This window comes from Cricetulus griseus, chromosome 7 (assembly GCF_003668045.3).
Source record: "Cricetulus griseus strain 17A/GY chromosome 7, alternate assembly CriGri-PICRH-1.0, whole genome shotgun sequence".
Taxonomy (NCBI): Eukaryota; Metazoa; Chordata; class Mammalia; order Rodentia; family Cricetidae; genus Cricetulus; species Cricetulus griseus.
The window spans coordinates 115111956-115132758 of NC_048600.1; the positions used below are offsets into that span (position 1 = coordinate 115111956).

A 20803-nucleotide genomic window follows, 5' to 3' on the forward strand; every position below is an offset into this window, starting at 1 on the left:
CTCCCACTCACCCACTAGTGAAGGCCTCACAGGAACCTCCAGCCCAACGTGGGCTGCATAAAGCAAGACCTTCAACTCCGGTTAAAAATTTAAATATATACGTTAAAAAAATGAGGTGTTAACTTCATTTTAAAAATCTCTGGTGTTAAGGAGTTGCCACAACTTCTGTGATCACCCTGGATTACAGGGAAGTTATTACCTGGTTACACTTTCCCATTGTGTTTTAAAGGCGATACTTTGAAGTTTGGAATGTTTTACATTTGGGGTTTTCTGTGTTTATGTTTTAAACTGCAGCTTGTTAGGTTGGGTGATGACTCCAAATGGAGTCAGCTTAACTGAATGAGAACTGCTAAAAATACAGCAGCGGTGACATTATGATCATGCAACAAGCAATAATTAATTCAGAATCTAACACCGAGGAAGCTGGAGAGGTGGCTTGGAGATTAAGAGCACTGGTTGCTTTTCCAGAGATCCTGAGTTCAATTCCCAGCAACAATATGGTGGCTCACAACAATCTGTAATGAGATCTGGTGCCCTCTTCTGGCATGCAGGCATATATGTAGGCAGAACAGTATATACATAATAAATTAATCTTAAAAAAAAAAGGAATCCAATATCGAATAACTTCTTATTTGTTTCTGGCCGTGTTTGTCAGAATTGTAACGTTGGCCTCACCACAGCCCCGATTCCCAACACAGAATGGACACTTGCTTGTACACAACAAAGTCTTCTGTGTTAACAGAAACACTGATTTAGTTAATGGGAGGGAAACAAACTAAATACACCATCATTCCTCAGCATGTTAAGTAAGCATGTCTTTAGATAAGGTTGTTTTAGACTGTTTTATCTTATCAGGCATGGTGGCACAGACCTTTAATCCAAGAACTTGGGTGGCAGAGGTAGGTAGATCTCTGAGTTACAGGCCCTCCGGGACTATATAGGAGACCTGTCTCAAGAAGGGAAAGACGGAAAGATTTTATTAAATTTATTTGTTTTGGTGTTTGTAACAGAATTTCACATGACCTAGGCTGGCCTTGACCTCACTCTGTAGCCAAGACTGGCCTGAACCTCCAGCTTCCTGAATTATAGTACTGTTTTTTTGGTTTTTGTTTTGTTTTGTTTTTGAGATGTTGGTCTCCTACCCTTGCTGGCTTCCAGCAGTGAGCAGTGTAGTAGTTGAGGATGACCTTGAACTGCTGATGTTCATGCTGGCGTTCCAGACCCGTCCATGATACATACTGTGTCATTACAAGTCAGGATGAAAGCCCTTTAATATAATAATATAAACTATTACCACTATGTATACATATATGTACATGATGTATACATATATGTACATGTGAAAATCAACTTTTAAATTAAGTCAAGGGCTGTGGTCCAAAGATGTAGTCCCAGCACTTGGGAGGTAGAGGGGGAAGGATGATTCTGGGATATGTAGCCAGTTGGAGATCAACTTGGCTACACGAGACCCTGTCTCAAAAACCAAATAACAAGAAATTTCCTTTGTTTCCAGGGCCTAATGCTTGTTGGCCAAGTATAGTCTATTGATGAGCTGTATCCCCACTGCAAGGCTGTTTTTCGTGTTTGTTTGTTTTTTTTTTTTTAAGTGTGTTTTGCCTGAATGCGGGTTTGTGCACCTTATGTGTGCTTGGTGCCCACGGAGGTCGGAAGAGGTCATTGGAACTGTGGTTAAGGATGGTTGTGAACCACCATGTAGACGCTGGAACCCAGGTCCTCTACATGTGCAACCAGTGTTCTTAATCACTGAGCCATCTCTCCAGTGGTTGAACAACTTTTACAAAGACTTAATTAAAAATATATTTTGAAAAAAAGTAAAATTTGGGGGGGGGATTTGTTACTATTAGGCAGGGCTTGTTGACCCACACGTCAGCACTAGGGAGGCAGAGGCAGCCGGAGCTCTGTGTTCAAGGACAGCCAGAGCTACACAGAGAAACTGGGAGGGGGGGGAAGAGAAGAAAGCGAAGGCCGTCGTCCTGTTAAGAGTTTTTGCATCTTTAACTTGTTATTTAATGGTTGTATACAGTAGAAGATGCCTTGTTACCTGCCTCTGTTATTTATTGACTGGTTGAGAAAGACTCATCACTCAGACTGGTGTGAAGATTCTCACTCAGCTTCCCTATCCCTGGGATTAGACATGAGCCACCATGCCCCGCTACCTGCTTGTATTAAAATGCCAGAAATATTTTATGGGGGGGAAGGATGGGGGTGGAATTTGATCCAACAGTACTGTTTCCAAAAGAATGTCTGAAATTAGTAATAACCAACTTGAGCAGTTTATTCCCAGGTTCCAGGGCAGCCCAAAGCCTGTGGTTCAATTTAAAACACCGATTTTTTTTTTTTCCATGTAAAATACAATTATAAAGGAAACACTCCTGAGAATTCACTGTTTGGTCCTACTTAGAAGGTCACAGGAGAAGAAACTGTATGTATTTACCACAAATGAAAGTTCAAAGTGAAAAAAGATTGTTTTGGTACCCATGCAGATGGTACGGAGCAACTGATGTGTGGGATGTTGGATTTATAGTGGCAGTGAACATATGACTGACTGACTTCATGTTCCCATAGGCATTTGGAGCTAAAAAGAAATCTCAGTATATCCTACCGAAGGCAATAACCTCATCAGAAGCTATGCCTTTAAGGACCATTTGTTTACAAACTTTTGCAAAGACTTGGACTGTGATACAAATGTATGTTACTATATGCAGGCTTAAGGTTGTTCTTAGGGTGAGGTTTAAGCAGAAAGAAGAAGCTGTCGTTTTGACTGAGTAGACCTCTAACTTTGTTAATGTTTTTCATTATGACTTAGGCCTTCCAAAACTTACTTATAAGATACTATCAAAGAACTCAATGTATGTCTCCTCAAGGAGAAAGAAATTGTAACATCTAATGTTACAAGATAAATGGAAAGTTTTACTTTAAAAGTTAACTTGGAAGAATAGAGTGGAAAATTGCTTATTTAGAAATCTTTGGGCTGGGCATTGGTGGCACATGCCTTTAATCCCAGCACTCGAGAGGCAGAGGCAGGTGGATCTCTGTGAGTTCGAGGCCAGCCTGGTCTATAAGAGTGAGTTCCAGGACAGCTTCCAAAGCTACAGAGAAACCCTGTCTCGAAAAAAACGAAAAACAAAACAAAGTGAGTTCCAGGACAGCCAGTGCTGTTAAACAGAGAAATCCTATCTCAAAAACCCATTGTGGGGGGTGGGGAGTGGGGGGAGAAAAATGGCCAGGTCTGGTAGTGCAGGCCTTTAATCCCAGCATTTAGGCAGAGGCAGGTGGAGTTTGGAGCCAGCCTGGTCTACATACTAAGTTCCAGGACAGATAGGGCCACATATTGAAACCCTGCCTCAAATAAACAAACAAATAAAATGATGTTATGCATACTTCTGCCATTTTGTGCTGTGTGTTGATGGGAAGGAGTTGGTAGTTTCAGCATTGATAGTGTCTTTGGATTTGTTTTCCCTTCTGTCACTTTCCTACCTGTCATGTGTTCTGGAATTTCAGCTGTATGCTGTCATATCTGGCTCAGCGTTGGTGATCATAAAATGAAGGTATCAGTCAACTTGGAAAAATGATTCTTGTGTCCTGCGTATCAGGCAAGGTTAATTACGTAAAAGTAAGCAAGCACACCCATCTCCTTAGCATACACATTTGTTCACGTCTTTAATAAATGGCAACATTTCAAATTAAAAATAAGGGGAGAATTGATACCTTCTGTACTTCCTGGGGACCTGCACACACATGGCATATTGTACTTACAGAGTCTACACATAAAAAGGAAATAAATATTAAATATTAGATAAATAATAAATGATATTAAATAATAAATATTAAATAATTTAAATAAATATTAAAATGAGGATTGGAGAGATGGCTCAGAGGTTAAGAGCACTGACTGCTTTTCCAGATGTTCTGAGTTCAATTCCCAGCAACCACATGGTGGCTCACAACCATCCATTATGAGATCTGGTGCCCTCTTCTGGCCTGCAGGCAGAACACTGTGCACATAAATAAATAAATAAATAAATCTTTTTTTTTTAATGAGTATTGGCACACACCTTTAATCCCATCACTTGGGAGGCAGAGGCAGGCGGACCTCTGTGAGTTCAAGGCCAGCCTGGTCTACAAATGGAGTTCCAGGACAGCCTCCAAAACAATACAGAGAAACCCTGTCTTGGAAAAACCAAAAAAAAAAAAAAACAGAGAGAGAATTGGAGAGCTGGCTTATCAAGTCTAACAACCTTAGTTCAGTCTCCGGGGTCCGAGTGGTGGAAGGAGGAAGCGGACCCCCACCAGTAGTCTTAGTGCCCTCCATGTACATGCCGCAGCAGGTATGACACTTGCACACAATAAAATGTAAACATTTCCTGGGCAACAATGGGTTACGAATGGGAAAACACTGACTTTTGAGTGACAACTATGCTGGGATAGATCTGGAGAGATGGGTGAAAGGTTAGAGATAAGGCTGATAAATAGAAGCTGGGCAGGCTTGTTGTAGTGTTGAGCTGATAGGGTCCTAGATTCCTTCCAGATTCTCTTAAACAAAACAAAAACAGCAAAACCAGGAGCTGGACTTGCCATCAAGTGATGTTTTTGCAGAGAACATGGCTTTAGTTCCCAGAACACACATCAGGCAGCTTTAACTGTACCTCCAGTCCCATGAGATCCAGTGCTGGCTTCTAAGAGATTAAAGCACATGTACATAACATATATGAAGGCAAAACAGTAATACACATAAAAGCAAAACTATTTTAAAGCAGTTCCAGCGGGTGTTGGTGGCGCCCGCCTTTAATCCCAGCACTCGGGAGGCAGAGGCAGGCAGATCTCTGTGAGTTCCAGAACAGCCTGGTCTCCAGAGCAAGTGCCAGGATAGGCTCCAAAGCTACACAGAGAGACCCTGTTTCTAACCCCCCCCAAAAAAAAGCAGTTCCTTGATATACATATAATTTAACCATTTGTTGAAATGGTTACAAATGAAATGAAAACAAATTTGCATGCTAATGAGATACAGGTGACTTTAAAACTTTTTAAAATTAAATCTTGGCCAGAGAGATGGTTCAGCAGTTAAGAATACTTGTTGCTCTTACAGAAAATTCGTGTTTGAGTCTTGTCTCCCCCAGGGTGTTTCACAAGCACATGTGACTCCAGTTCCAGAGAAGCTGCCTTCTGACCTCTGGACACTAAGACATATGTGGCATGCAAACACATACAGAATGCATAAATCTAATAAAAAGCTTTACATCTGGGCTAAATACTTGAAATACCTGCAGAATGTAGAACATTTTCAATGTTTTTCAGGGTTTATCATTTGTTTATTTTGAGACAGGTCAGAGGATCACCTGCAGAGGCAGAGGTAGTTCTCTCCATCCACCTTGTAGGTCTTGGGGATAGAACCAGGGTCATCAGGCTTGGCAGCAAGTGCGTTAACACAGTAAGCCATTTTCAGTGGCCCAACCTTGAACATCTGGCCACCATCTCCCTCCATTTTAATGCTGCGATAGCACTCAGCCCTCCGGGCATGCTAGCAAGCACTCTACTGAGTTAAATCACCAGTCCTTGGCTACTTTCTATAAGACCATCATTCTGTGTGTACATTAGGAACATTACATTGATAGCATGCACTAACGCTGGTGTGCAGATACTGCTTGGTAGTACGTATGCACTCTGCATATGAGATCAGAGTATGTTGGATATTTTTTTTTTTAAGATTATGTATACAACATTCTGCTTCCATGTATATCTGCACATCAGAAGAGGGCACTGGATCTCATAACGGATGGTTGTGAGCCACCATGTGGTTGCTGGGAATTGAACTCAGGACTTCTGGAAAAGCAGACAGTGCTCTTAACCTCTGAGCCATCCCTCCAGCCCCATATGTTGGATGTTGAGGACCAGGGATGTAATAAAGTTCTGTGCTGCAGTATGGATGAGTACTAGAAATGCCTTGTATTCATTTTTATTCCTGCTGGACATTGCACATTCATAATCCTTTTACTGCTGCCAAATTTTGTCATCCCCACATTGAGTTACACAGCTGTAAGTTTCTAGGTGTGTAATGTGTTGAGTGGGGGTAGATCAGTAAGTGCTGTGAAGAGAAGTAAAGCAGGCCACAGAGCAAGCAAAGCAGGTTGCTAGGTTTTTGTTTTGTTTTGTTTTGTTTTGTTTCGAGACAGGGTTTCTTTGTGACTTTGGAGGCTGTCCTGGAACTAGCTCTTGTAGACCAGGCTGGTCTCGAACTCACAAAGATCCATCTGCCTCTGCCTCTGCCTCCCGATTCCTGGGACTAAAGACGTGCGCCACCACTGCCCAGCACAGGATGCTGTTTTATGTACAAGTTTATACTTATATATAAACACTGTTACTTATATGACAGTGAGGCAGAGATAAGTGTTTAGTGGTTTTAAATTTTATTTATAACGTGGGTGTGGGTGTGGGCCAGTGTGCAAGAGGCCAGTCAGTCTGAGGAGTTGGTTCTCCTACCCAAGGATTCCTCTGATTAGATTCAGGTGTGATCGGCAAAGCCCTTTGACCTGCTGAGCCTTCCCACCTAGAGGAGAGCTTTCTTTGCTGGGAGCTGCAGAGTTAGCAGTGTTCTCACCATGGTCAAGTAGCTCTGTGACCATCAGGGGGGCTACTTAGAGGAGGGATGATGGGAAACACGTAGTGGGAGCATCCTGCATCCATGAGGCCTGTGAAGGACTCTGCAAAGTCTTGACTTACACCGGATGGGATAGGAGTCCTGGGGAGTTTTGAGGGCTAATCTGAGTCCATGGTGGCAGGAGAGACCCCTCCGGAAAGTTGTCATGTCACATCCACACTCAATCTGTGGCACTCTCCCTCGTTTCCTCCCTCCTTCTGTTACCTTGTCACCCAAACAAGTGGGCCTGTGACATCACACTCTGATTGGGAAGATGAGGGACCATGACCTCTCTCCTGTCATTTAATTCTTACAGGACTCCTGTGGGAAGTCATAATGAATCCTGTTCATTACTCAAAGGGAAGTTCTGAATGTTGAAGGAAATTCCCTAAGGTCCTTCTGATCACAAAGCCTTTTGGGATGGACCTTCCCGGTGGCCCGTTTTCTGCATTGATATCTGCATAGCAGTCCAGTCCGTGCACATCCTGCCATTCATAGATGCTTCTTGGGGTGCTGGTTTTTTCTGAGAAGAGACCACCTCCTTCCTGCACTTGGTGTTGGCCATGGGCAGAAGGAAAAGCTTGCCCCCCTCTTGACACACCCTCCAGGTAATGGGCAGCTCAGACGAAGGGTGACTTGAAGGGACAGCATAGAGGAGAACTTGGACTCCCAGTTGAAACACAAACCCTCACCAATAGTGACCAATTAGGAGTCGGAAAAGTGTAAAAGTAGCACTTAACAGTTAACTGGCAAACTGTATTTTTTTAGTCATTGGTTCTATAAGAAAATAATTGGGTCCCAAGACAGGAATGACTCGTTTTCATGAATGATTATATTGATCATTGGAGGAAAATGGATACATCCCTTTTGGAAAGCAATTGAAGGAGAGAAGTGGCCAGCTGGCCAGACATGCCCAGTGTGACACCTTGAGAAGTGAGCTGCTCGCTAATGAGCAGCTGGGTCCGGCCTGGTGCAAGCAGGCTGGGGGCAACAGAAGAGTGCCTCATGTGGTGTCTTCAGCTCTTGGGTGGGGGTGGGGTGTGTTGGGGGCAGGGCTCCAGTTTGTGATCACCATGCTCACATGGCATAGAATACTGATCAAGAGACTAATTCTAGGCTCTGGTTTGCTACTTACAGGAGAATTCGGCCCCCAGATTTTTCCCTTCTCCTTCCCTGGGCATTAATTATTCATATGTAGTTACCAGAGACTCCTGTAACTGGGCATGGTTGTACACATCTGCAAGTCAGTGTTCAGGAGTTTTGGGTATAGAGGATTGCTGCAATTTAGAGGGTCGCCTGGGCCACATTGGAAGATCACGTTTCACAGACAAAAGACACATTCCCTCTGTGGAATGCTAGGTGTCCTTAGTTCCAAATTACATATGTAGAAACTGAGTCAAAAGAAAGGTTAAGCAACTTAAAATCCCTGCACCCAACTGCTTATAACTCTAGCTCCAAGGGGATCCAATGTCTTGGCCTCTGCAGGCACATGCACTTACATGCTCATAATTAAATTAAATCTTTAAGAAATAGTCATATACTAGGAACTGTGGAAATGACTCAGCGGTTGAGAGCACTGGCTGCTCTTCCAGAGGACCCAAGTTCAGTTCCCAGTTCCCACATGTTAGCTCACTCCTGTCTGTAACTCCAGTTCCAGGGGAATCTGATACCTTCATACCAATGCACATAAAATAAAGTTAAATAAATTATTAAAAAAAGAAATAGCCATAGACAGAAAGTCACACAAACAAAAGTACAAAGTATGAGTACATGGAAGGCAGAGTGAGTACACAGGCCGCAGTGTCTAGTGTCTGGCATCTGGCGTTGGACAGGCTTCATCTGAAGGCCTTAACTCAGAGAGACCTCTCTTGTCCCTCGGTCAACACAGCAAATCCCCGGCATCACATACTGTGTACTCCACCCTCACTCTATAGACTATGAGCTGTTTGTTTGTTTGTTTGATAGGGTCAGTTAGCAGTGGGTATGGGATAAAGTGACAGCAAGAGTTGTCAGGGACAACATGCATGGAGGCCTAGAGGTGGAAAAGAAGCAGCGGCTCTAGGGAGTGACAGGTGTTGCAGAGACATTTGTGTGTGGCTGTAAGGGGACGGGAAGGCAGGGGAGGTTTGTGCAGGTGTGTGACAGGCTCAGATGATCCTGTAGTTACGATCTTAGTTCAGTGGGGACTGTTGATCAAGTGTCAAGGCTGCAGAGTTGGCCTGTAGCGTTAGGTCAGCAGCGAGGCTTTTGTCAGAGGTGTATGAGGCAGTCCACTCCTTTCCAAAGAAACCAGAGGAAGTTCCAAGAGAATTCTCCCCAAATGTCCTTCCCTTGTCTTTGGTCTGCTGGGGCCCAAGAGGGAACGATAGACGCGCATATTGGAGTAGCTCAGTGAGAGAACCCACTGTTTACAGAGCACAGTACAATGGAGCCTCCTCTTGGGTCTTTGGGCTCACAGAGGATTTGGGATATAGACACTGCTGTCTCGAAGTCTTTGCTTGCCTTTCTCTTTGTATCTGTGCCTCTTCCCTGACACGAAGTGGGGGGGGGGGGAAGGGATGAAGCATTGGATGTGGCTCCCCTGGGATCAGAGCCCTGCTTTTCTCCTGGCCCGGCCTTGGCTGCTGAATCCCATGCTGAATTCCTGGCAGTAGCTTCCCATTTCCCTTCTCTGAACCTTTAGCTCTCCTCCAGTCAAGCCAGCTGAGAACAGTCTCTAGTCCTGCAGAGGAGGAGAGCCGGGCCTTGGGCCAGCAGTGTGGCCCATCAGGTAATGTGCTTGCTGCCAAGCATGACAGCCTGAGTTCATCCTCAGAACCCACATGGTAGGAGATGCCCAGCCTTTAAGTTGTCCTCTGACCTCTACACATACACAGACGTACATTAACTTTTGTTTGTTTGTTTGAAACAGGGTCTCACTAAGTAGCTCTAGCTGTCCTGGAACTCATAGAGATCTGCCTATCTCTGCCTCCTAAGTGCTGGGATTAAAAATGTGAGCCACCATGCCTGGCCAATGCATGAAATTTTTTGTTTGTTTTTGTTTTTCAAGACGGGGGTTTCTCTGTATAACAGTCCTGCCTGTTCTGGAACTCAGTCTATAGACAGGTTTGCAGAGGACTTAGACTTGGCCAGGCTTAGGGGAAACTGTGAGGTTCTGCCTCAGCAGTAGTTCAACAGGGGAAGTAAGGTAGATTCTGGGAAATAATGGCTTGGTTGGCAACATAGGTTGTTGTGGGGTGTTTTTGGGTGGGGGGGGTAGTTCAAGACAGGGTTTCTGTGTGGTTTTGCAGGCTGTCCTGGAACTAACTCTTGTAGACTAGGTTGGTCTCGAACTCACAGAGATCTGTCTGCCTCTGCCTCTGCCTCCTGAGTGCTGGGACTAAAGGCATGTGCCACCACCACCTGACAGCAACATAGTTTTTAAAAGTGGCTATTCATGTGTGCTGGGGGAACTATTGACAAATTTGAGTGATACTTAGAGGAATTTGGTATAAGTCTTACTTTCTGCCTTGCTGGGCTTTGAAAGAACAGTGTTCAGCTTCCTTTCCTGGCACAGCCTGATCTTTGGATAACCTAGAGTGCAAAGGGGCTTTTGGTCCGGGTCAGGGCCAGTATCACCTAACTGTTCCTGCTCCCCACTCTGTTGCTTCCAGCTGTTTTCATTTGTTCTTGTCTGTCTTGTCTTTCCCCACAGGGCAAACTGGGGCTGTCTGAGAGGTCCCTGGCACATGGCTGAGAAGCACAGAGGAAGGAGCTTGGTCAACAGTTGGTGAGGGAATGAGTCACCCAGGGCTTTCTGGCAGGAACAGCTGGTTCTTATCAATTCTCTTCAAGCCAGCAGCCAAACACCTCTGTCCCCTCAGTCTTCTTTGTGAAGGCAAAGTGTCAGGTTGTTTCCACAGATGGAAGTCCAAGGCACTGGAAAGAGTGGCTTTTCATTTGGTTGCCACAGGAGCCTGCACTTTACATCTGTGTCTTGGTCATTGGTTCTCTTTCTGTAGAACAAAACAGTTTAGTCCCAGCACTTGGGAGGCAGAGGCAGGTGGATCTGTTAGTTCAAGGCCAGCCTAGTCTCCAGAGTAAGTCCCAGGACAGCCAGGGCTATTACACAGAGAAACCCTATCTCAAAAAAACAAAACAAAAACAAAAACAGTATGATAATCATTAAATCAGCCACTGGGAATCATGTACATACTTATAATCCCAGTACTTGGGAGGATCAGGAGTTCAAGGTCATCCTCAGCTATATAGTGTGTTCAAAGCTAGCCTGGGCAGACCCTTCCTCTGCTCGTCACTATGTACTGCTGTAAATGAAGAGCTAGGATCTATTGTGAGCACTGCCGTACACCAGAATTGCTGAGGACGCTCCATCTCCAAAGATTGGATTCATTCCATTCTCAGGAGGGGTCTGGGCGGTTCTGTGGAGTTGGGTTAAGGTCACCTTGGCTAGATGGTCTTCCAAGTCCCACTCCCACTCAGCTGGTGTTGAGGAAAAGAGGGACGGTATGGACCTTGATTGCTTTAGAGCAGGACTTGAAATGTTTCTATCCAAACCCCCTTTTCACCAGAATGTGACTCTGGGTTCATGGGTATTAGTGGCAATAATCAAGAAATGTATTTTAAGGGCCAACAGGATGACTAAGGAAATGAAGGTGTGAAAAACACTTGTTTGGTATATACATGATGGAAGCAGATTTGCACACCAATGGATGCACTATTTTTACATAAATCATGAACTCTTTGGTTTTGGTTTTGATGTGTGGGTTTTGTTTCACCAGGTGTGTGCCTGGTGCCTGCAGAGGCCAGAAGAGACTGTCAAATCCTTCAAACTGGAGTTACAGGTGATTGTGAACCACCATTTGGTTCTAGGAATCAAACCTGGTTCCTCTGTAAGAGCAGCAACTGCTCCTATCCCCGGAGCCATCTCTTCAACCCTTTCTTGCCCTTTTGAGATAGGGCCTTGCTATGTATACCAGGCTGACTTCAAACTTGTAACCGTCCTGACCTCTTTTTCCCGAATGTGTGGCTACAGAAGTATACCACACTAAGCAAAAATTAAATTAAATCAAGGTTGAATATTTGATATTATAGGATGTAGGTCATCTTCAGTGTTTTTCAGAGTTGATTGATACTTAAATTTCCTGATCATCAGTGTTGGGAACACTGTTTCACATGAGTACATAGTATAAAATGATATGTGTAGGGCTATTTCAGAAGTTGTTGGAAATTCTACCTTAATTCTGCCCAAATTCATTTCATATTTTTTAAAAATGAAACTCAAGTTAACAACAACTCAAACAGCAATTTTTATAATCAAACATTTTGGTAATATTCTCCAAAGGTTCACTAATATGATATTTAAATGCCAAGGAATGACAGTAGGAAAATACTCTTTTTTTTGTAATTAAACCGCTGTGTTTCTGTATGATCAGGTAACTCTGAGCACACAGGGAAAACCCTGAGTTCTTAATACGGCAGTGTCATAGTTGTTTCCAGCAGGATTTGCTGGCATTGAGTGTGGAGAAGTCATGACATGGGCAGGAGCTGCCAGAAACGGATTGGAACCATTTTGTGGGTTTTGTTGTAGTTATTGTCTTAAATTACTTATATATATTTTTTTTTTAAAAAAGTGTTTAGGCCAGCCAGTGGTGGTGCACGCCTTTAATCCCAGCACTCGGGAGGCAGAGGGAGGCAGATCTCTGAGTTCGAGACCAGCCTGGTCTACAAGAGCTAGTTCCAGGACAGGCTCCAAAGCCACAGAGAAACCCTGTCTCGAAAAACAAAAAACAAAAACAAAAAAAAGTGTTTGTGTGTGCACGTGTGGAGGTCAGAGGACAACTTGAGAATGTCAGTTCTCTATTCTTTCCTTCCACCATGTTGGCCCCAGGGATTGGACTCGGGTTGTCAGGCTTGGTGGCAGATACCTTCACCTGCTGAGCTATCTCAATGGTCCCACAGCCCTTCTTGGTTTGGTTTTGTTGTCTTTTAGAAGTAAAGTCTCACTCTGTAGTTCAGGCTGTCCTGGAACTCAGCACGTAGCTCAGTCTTCTTGGCCTTAATGTCCTAAATTCTGGGATTATAGGGTTGTACTGTCATGCCTAGTTGAGAAGCTGTGCCTGAGGGACAGCAGCAGAGATGGGGACCAAGACACCGATTCCACGTTCTCTTACCACATAGCTTCAGCTGAATGGTCTGTTTCCTTTATACAATTGAACTTTGTCCTTAACTTCCTTTTGTTGAAAGGGAGACTACCTGGGGGTGACAGTATCCTCAGGTTAGCTTTTAAAATGTGCCATTCTGGGGACTGGAGAGATGGTTCAGAGGTTAAGAGCACTTGTTGTTCTTCCAGAGGTCCTGAGTTCAATTCCCAGCAACCACATGGTGGCTCATAACCATCTGTAATGAGATCTGATGCCCTATTCTGGCCTGCAGGCATACATGCAGACAGAACCCTGTATACATAATAAAGAAATCTTTAAAAAAATAAAATAAGGTGTGCCATTCTTTAGTTAGGTCTCTCTATTTCGACTCTTAGTCTGTGGTTGATACTTGCCTCTCTGTGCCCTGACCCACGTGAGAATGAGCTAAGCAATGGAAACCCGTAGGTTGCTTTCTTGCTACCCTGTGTCACACCCAACTGGCTGTTTCCCTGCCACTGTTGCTTGTGTTCAGGAGGGACAAGCTCATTTCCATGTGAACACAGGCAAAGTGTAATTAGGACAATAAATCAGCGGGTTAACAAAAATGGTCCTGGTGGATTTCAAGCCCTACTAAGAATACGTATACTCACACTAAAAAACAGAGGTATAGAATGAGACTTAAAGAGACTGGGAATGGTGGCATGGACCTTCATTTAATCCCAGGTACTTGGACATTGAAAGCAGAAGGGTGACTAGTTCAAGGCTGCAAGGATGCACTAGTGAGCCCCTGGGGAATAGCTTATTAGAGCAGCGCTTGACCAGCATGCACCAGGCCCTAATGTCTAGCCCATTCTGACACACACAGTACTGGAAATTTCTTCTCAGAAGCAGCCCTAGAGCTCCCCAAGCTCAGGACTGGGCCCTGCCCAACCTACTGTCTCCCTGAATGTCTCTTGACAACAGGTTTTTCCAGCCTGGTGGAGCAGTTGATTGGCAAGTGTGCTGACTGTCCAGTGCTTCCTGGCTCCTACTCTGCCTGTATTCTGTCTCTCCTGGGAAGATGTTCCTGGTGGGCCTAACGGGAGGCATTGCCTCAGGCAAGAGCTCCGTCATCCAGGTGTTCCAACAGCTGGGCTGTGCTGTGATTGATGTGGATGTCATTGCCCGGCACGGTGAGTTGGAAGGGGACCCGTTGTACACAGCAGCCTCCTTATGCTTCCTTTCTTCCAGCAGCCTCCTCCTCTTGGACCTTCCGAGAGTGAGGCTGTCCTAACGGTTTGCCTGTCTCTGCTCCTGCTTCCCTTAAGGCTCTCTGCTTATTCTTCTCCCTAAACTCAGCTCCATCCCTGGCTGGGGGTCCTGTGTGCTTTGCTCATTCCCTCAGTTTATTTGCCTGTGGTCATTTGGGGTCTTCTGGACTCTGGATGGCTGGAGGCTCTGGATTGACCCAACCTCTTCATGCCACAGTCGTCCAGCCGGGGTATCCTGCTCACCGGCGTATTGTACAGGCCTTTGGCACTGAAGTCTTGCTGGAGAACGGTGACATCGACCGCAAGGTCCTTGGAGACCTGATCTTTAACCAGCCTGACCGTCGGCAGCTACTCAATTCCATCACCCACCCTGAGATCCGCAAGGAGATGATGAAGGAGACCTTCAAGTATTTTCTCCGAGGTGAGACTTTAGACTTGGGAGCTGAAGGGGACGGACAACCTCCTTCTGAAGCCTTTCTCTATTTTAATCACTCCAGGGTAGGTAGGGTTGTGGTTATCTGGCCTGCTGAGTTCACACTATTTATTGGCATGGAGACTTCCTACCAGCCTTTGGTATATATGGCCTCTAGTCTGTTCCTCTAAGTAAAGGCCTAGTGGCCTAGCTCCCCCATCAGTCGTAGTGTGGGGACTATTTCCTGGCGAGTATGGGATCCCTTTTGGTTGTCTTCAAGTTTTCCCACTGTAACCATGGCCAGGCCCTTTATCCTTCATGCCTCAGGTTCTTGTGTACAGAGTAAAAGCCCTCTCCCTAATACGTTCTTGGGACAGTACTTCTCTCTAAAAGGTTATGACGAGAAGCATCTATGCTGTTGACCCAAACCTACCCTAAAGTGCTAGAGAGGCTGGAGCTGGCTTCTAGCACCTGCTGCTCTAACCCCTTTTGCCATTTGTCCCCAAGACACTCTGCCAAAGTCATCTTTCTTCTTCCTTCAAGAAGAGTCTGGACTCTGCCTTTGTCTTCCCCCACTGTCTGCCAACCCACTATGCCACTGCTCCCCTCTGCCCACCCTGCCTGGCAAAGCCTTCTGCCTTTCATTCCTGCCCTTTACATTTGCTCCCAGGCCAGCTCTCAGTACATTTGCAGGGCTGTGAGGCACCAGTGGCTTCCTCCTTCTGAAATTAAGCATTGGATAATGTCACCAGCTCCAAAGCTCTCCTGTTGTGTCATCCACCCAGCCTCCCCACCTCCCCAACCACCACCACTTAAATAAAAGCCAGAAATTCTTTTCAGTTCGATAAGGTGAAAAATGGGGACGACAGCTGTGGCTTCCACAGTCCCGGTTTCTCCCTGATGAGTATAACAAATACAACTGTCAAAGTTGGTATAATCAAACGTCAGATAAGATCACCAGCTGTTGGGGAGGTCTCTGCGTAGGCAGGCGGATGTCTTAATAGAGTCAGGACAGTTTCAGGGCTTATCAAGTAGGAGAGATGTGACAGCTGAATAGCCTTTTACCAGTAAACCATAGAGCTGGCTTCCAGCTCCCAAGAGAGACCCAGGAGAAAGGACAGGAAGAGGGGAGGGAGGGAGGGGAGAGGAACAGGAAAGGGAGATAAGAGGCCCCAGGGAGGATCCAGTTTTTTTCTCTGTCTTTGAGCTGGAGAGGGTGAAATGGGAGGTGGAGAGGCTTAATGCCAACCTCCCTCCTCCCAGGAACAATAGCAGTGACACCTATCGTTTAGCGGCCACTTAGCTGAGGGGCTTAGCTGCTGCTCAGTGTTGTGTGCATTCAGAGCTCGTGTAATCTTGCCCATCACCCTGTGAAGCAGGGATTCCTTTCATTCCTTACACAGATTAGTTTTGTTAAGGACCTGCAGTCACATGGGGCGCTACAAACTAGGGTGTGCTAGCAGAGCTCAGGAACCCCATGCCCTCATCAACCAAGGCTTCTCTTAGGCTTACCGGGCCACCGGTTGTCGAGAGCAGCAGTCCTGGCAGCTAGTGTGTGGTTCTGTGGTTGACGGTGTCTGGAATGGGTGCCGTCCAGGCCCCAGGTCTGTGAGCAGCATCTGTCCCTGCTGCTGCCTTTTATCCCTTCCATCTTTGTTTGTCCACACGGGGCTCAGGGAGCAACAGGAGTGCACGTAACTCTCGGGGACGTGCCCACCCATGTGTGGGAGCACATCACCACTTCCAGCCTGGACTGGAGAGGACCCGAGGTGCCCTGTCTCCATTGAGGGAGCCCTGCAGTTAACTGAACCACCCTCACTGCTCTGGGATAGTACATGTCTCTCACAGAAAGCCACAGAGGTAGTATTGGTTTCCTTAAAAGGCATCCATGTCTGGACCTGACTTCCAGGAAAGGGCCTGTGCTTTGGGTGTTTTGAGCCAGTGTAAGATGAAATAGGGCAGAAAGGGACTCAGCATCTCCCAGAAACTTCCCAGTTGCCTACAACCTTGACTATGTCTTGTCTCAGGTTAGAAATAACTTTTGGGGTTGAAGGTCAGGGTTGACCCAGACCACCTAGTCTTTGATGTACTGTGCTCCAGACCCCCACCTAGTCTGCACAGGACCTCCCAGCTCCTGGGTTCTGCTGGTCCTTATCGGAACTCCTGGCCTCCACCTTCTCGTTCCGAGTATCCACATCTTCCCTGCTTTCCAAAGCTAGTGCAAATGCCAGTCCTTCTCCAAGGTCCCCCCCCCCCCCCCCCCCCGGTCAGCCAGCCAGAAGTTATTTTCTGCGGCATTCTGCTCTGAATGGCACTGTAACTGCCTGGCACTCAGGGTATGTCTGTCCTTGGAAGGGCTCCATCTGCTGGGGCATTCTCTGTGTCGGGCTGGTCACAAGCATGCTTCCTGGTATCCTTGCAGAATTGAACTTGGGAGTTTTCCATCCTCTCCCCAGGGTACCGCTATGTGATCCTGGACATCCCCCTCCTGTTTGAGACCAAGAAGCTGCTCAAGTACATGAAGCACACAGTGGTCGTGTACTGGTAAGTGTGACACACATGGCCTGGCCTATGGGCACTGGAAAGGACACCTAGGGTAAGATGTACTTGGGAAGCATCCCTTTACGCTTTTCCCATGGGTGGCCAAGGCACAAAGTGAGCTGGGGTAGTGGTACCCAGGCTTACACAAACCAAACCAACTTTCATACCTGATCCCGATACACCTGGGGCAGGTATGAGTTTCAGGGGAGGGTGGGGGTGTCCCAGGCTTCGATAGTGTTTGGGAAGGGCTCCCCCTGCTGGCTGCTGGAGACACTTCAGTTGCACTGTCTGGTTTTGTCTCTGGCCACCCTCATCCTAGAGCACTGCACAACTTCCCAAACACTCCATGTTTACAGCCTCATTCTGTCACTTTTCAGTATGAAGTACTCATGCCAAAGGGACACTTCTGAGTCAGAGAGGGAAAACGGAAGTGGAGGCAGTTACAAAATATGTTCATGACCATCCACTGGGAGCACTCATGAATAGAGAGCATAGTATATCCAAGATCACCCATTGGTGGTACCTGTGGGTAGAGAGCAGGATGTGTTGGAGATCACCCATTGGGAGCACTCAAGAATAGAGAGTAGAATATGTTGGAGATTACCCACTGGGAGCACTCATGAATAGAGAGCAGAATGTGTTGGAGATCACCCATTGGGAGCACTCAAGAATAGAGAGTAGAATATGTTGGAGATTACCCATTGGGAGCACTCAAGAATAGAGAGCAGAATGTGTTGGAGATCACCCATTGGGAGCACTCAAGAATAGAGAGTAGAATATGTTGGAGATTACCCATTGGGAGCACTCAAGAATAGAGAGCAGAATGTGTTGGAGATCACCCACTGGGAGCACTCAAGAATAGAGAGTAGAATATGTTGGAGATTACCCACTGGGAGCACTCATGAATAGAGAGCAGAATGTGTTGGAGATCACCCGTTGAGAGCACCCGTGGGTAGAGAGCTGTGTGGATGTAGCAGAAGAATCTAAGGAAGGAGCTTTCTTCTCAGAATCCCCCAGGGCAGTAAGCAAATCAGTCCAGGTTTGGCAAACAGGAGAATTAAGCTGCGAAAGAAATGAGTCACAGTCCTTGCTGGTGAGAGAATAGACGAGGCTGCAGGGTGTCTCTGCTTCTCAGAAACTCCCCAGATGTCACAAGTGTAGCAGACACATAGGTGGGCCTTGGCTCTGCAGGTATTTTGGGCATAGGGTAGTTCTCAAGGGATCGATGTGTGGGAGGCTCCTAGTATACTGGAACACTGAGTGCCCTGAGCATCACCCTGTCCTTACCCAGATCTCTCATGGCTGTCACTCAGTGTGAATCCCTTGAGCCTCTCAGTTCCTCCACAGGGCTGTGCTTCCCCACATAAAACCTCAGTCTCTCCCTTGCTTGTTTTTTTGTGGTGATGAAGATAGAACCCAGGAGTGACTTCCAGGACAGCCAGGGCTACACACAGAAACCTTGTCTCAAAAAACCAAAAACCTGAAAACAAAAAAAACTATATACGTAGGGATCAGAAAGGAGAAGGTTAGATTAGTTGCTTGTCACCAAAAGGATCTGTACCTTGTGAGCCAGCATGGAGCATTTTCTGAAGAATGATTGTACCTAAATGTGATCCTTAATGATTTTGAGAAAAATTGACTTGTAAAATGAGTAAAGAAGAACATAGCCATCAACAGAGTCCAGCATTTGCTGTCACAGCCCTAGGAAGGCTGTTGGTGCTGCCACCAGTACATCCGGGAGGCTCTCCGTTCTGTACCACACCTTTCAAACAGTGCAGTCCCAAACAACTGCCAGCCAGCTCCATTGTCTTGTAGATTCCTCAGCCACAGACATCCCTTGACTAAAGTTGGATGTCTTCTCTGCCCGCTACAGCCTCTATATAATAAGGTTAATTTTCACAGAAGAAGTGCTTATGTCTGGCTTTGTTCTGTTTCTCAAGTTGCAGACAAAGGCCTGAGTGGTAAAAATCTTCCCATTTTATAGCAGGGAAAACTCAGGCCAATGGACAGACAGAAAGACCTAGATGGTGGGAAATGGCTGCTTCAGCCCACTCCTCTCTTGCTCTTGTTGGGAGTCTGAGGTGGTTGATACGGCTGGAGTCCTGTTCTCCAGGACCTGTCTCAGCCTGGCAGCATGACTCTGTGGCTGCAGGCAGGAGAGGGAGTTTTCTAAGGGAAGATGCTGTCCTAGTCTGTGTCCCAGGCTAGCTCCCCACTTGTGAATCTTGCTGCAGAGAGGAAGGCTGGGGTCCACAGAACACTTTTGCCTTGTCCTTAGTGACCGAGACACACAGCTGGCACGGCTGATGAAGCGGAACAGCCTGAAGCGTGAGGACGCAGAGGCAAGGGTCAATGCCCAGCTGCCCCTGAAGGACAAGGCCCGGATGGCCAACCACGTTCTAGACAACTCGGGCGAGTGGAGCCTCACCAGACGCCAGGTCATCCTTCTGCATGCCAAGTTGGAACGATCCATGGAATACCTGCCACTGAGGCTCGGGTTCCTAACGGGCCTAGCAGGCATTGCCAGCCTCCTTTACCTGCTCACCCGTTACCTCCTCCCTTCTCCCTAGCTAGGTACACCAAGGCAGCAAGCCTTAGGCCTCCTCCTTAGAGACCTAAGTCAGGTACCATGTCCTCAACACTACACTCGCTCTGGAGTATATCCAGTCAGACTCAGAAAGCAAAAAGAAGCCCACTGTCGGGTACCCCTTCCTGCCCTCTCTAGAACCCCACCATCCCCTAGAACCCCCTCAGAACACTATCCACGATGGCAGAAAACAGCAGTCTCTGTGGCCCTCCCCATGGTTACAGTGATATAGCCAACAGTTTCTTGGGCTTGAGCCTTCTCGGAGCATCTGTCATATCATGGCCACAAACTCCCCAGTGAACCCCAGAAAATCCTTCGGACTGAAGGCCGTTTTCAAACAGAACTGTCTCCTGGGTTGAAGCCTTTTGCCAGGGTGCAGTGTGAATCCTTTCTGGGGGATGCCATGGCTAGGCCGTGGCAGGGCCCTTTGGAGAAATCAGCTTCTGATGGGGCTTTACTCACAACCTAGCCCCCTCCACTGCCTCGGAGCCCCCCACTCTGTATTTCCCAGCCCCCCCCCCATGCTATCTGACCTCTGTGCCTTCCCCAGATGCTCCCTGCCCTGCAGTACCTTACCCTGGCTGCCCCTGGGAAGGTGTCAGCAAGAAACTGACTTCTCCTAGACTGTATGCCTCTAGGTGGCAGGGCTGACTCATCTCGGCTCTAGTGCACTGCAGCCTGCTCTCCACTGGTGCTCAATAAACTGGATTGGTCTAAAATGTCCGCTAAATCCCACTTGGCCTCTGCTCATACTGAGGAGACCTACACAGAAGACTCCAGCCAGGTCTGCACCTCTGGGAGGTCGGTGGAGGTGCTGGGCAGATCACATCTTCTCACCCCACAGGTCTGTGTTTTCTTACCCAACCTAATTAGACCAGTACAGACATCGGCCTTCCCTGCCGGTGTCTGCCGACCTGCTGATGTGTGGATCTTGTTCCTAGCAGCCTATTAAGGCCAAAAATGAGTGTGACTAATGTGAGCTCGGCAGCGGCCATTTTTAATGTCCCCTTTCACAGAGCTGCTTAAACCTCAGAGAGCAGCTCATTAACTCCCTGCACATTTCCAAGCAGCAAAAGGGGGCTGCAAGGAGGTGGAGGAGGTAGCAGGAGCTGCCTGCTCCCTCAGTTGGGTCGGGTTTGGCAGAACCTGGCAAAGGGGAGAAACTGGACAGTTTTCCTGTAACCCAGTGACCCGGGAAACGATTATTGTTCCCTCTGG

General features: G+C 46.8%; 1 protein-coding gene across 5 annotated transcripts in view; it reads left to right on the top strand.

The window, feature by feature from the left end:
- The window catches only part of Dcakd (dephospho-CoA kinase domain containing), a 33147-nt gene extending 12827 nt beyond the window's left edge, over positions 1-20320 (top strand). For 3 of the 5 annotated variants that reach the window (XM_027428028.2, XM_027428027.2, XM_027428024.2), the window contains exons 2-5: positions 13759-13967; positions 14263-14466; positions 16914-17001; positions 19277-20320. In XM_027428028.2, the coding sequence (XP_027283829.1) occupies positions 13856-13967; positions 14263-14466; positions 16914-17001; positions 19277-19568 (696 nt within the window). In that variant the 5' untranslated portion in view covers positions 13759-13855 and the 3' untranslated portion in view covers positions 19569-20320. Of the gene's footprint in view, positions 1-6971; positions 7264-11433; positions 11497-13758; positions 13968-14262; positions 14467-16913; positions 17002-19276 lie in introns of all 5 variants that reach the window. The other 2 variants (XM_027428025.2, XM_027428026.2) reach the window with 2 other exon arrangements.
- The last annotated feature ends 483 nt before the right edge of the window (positions 20321-20803 follow it).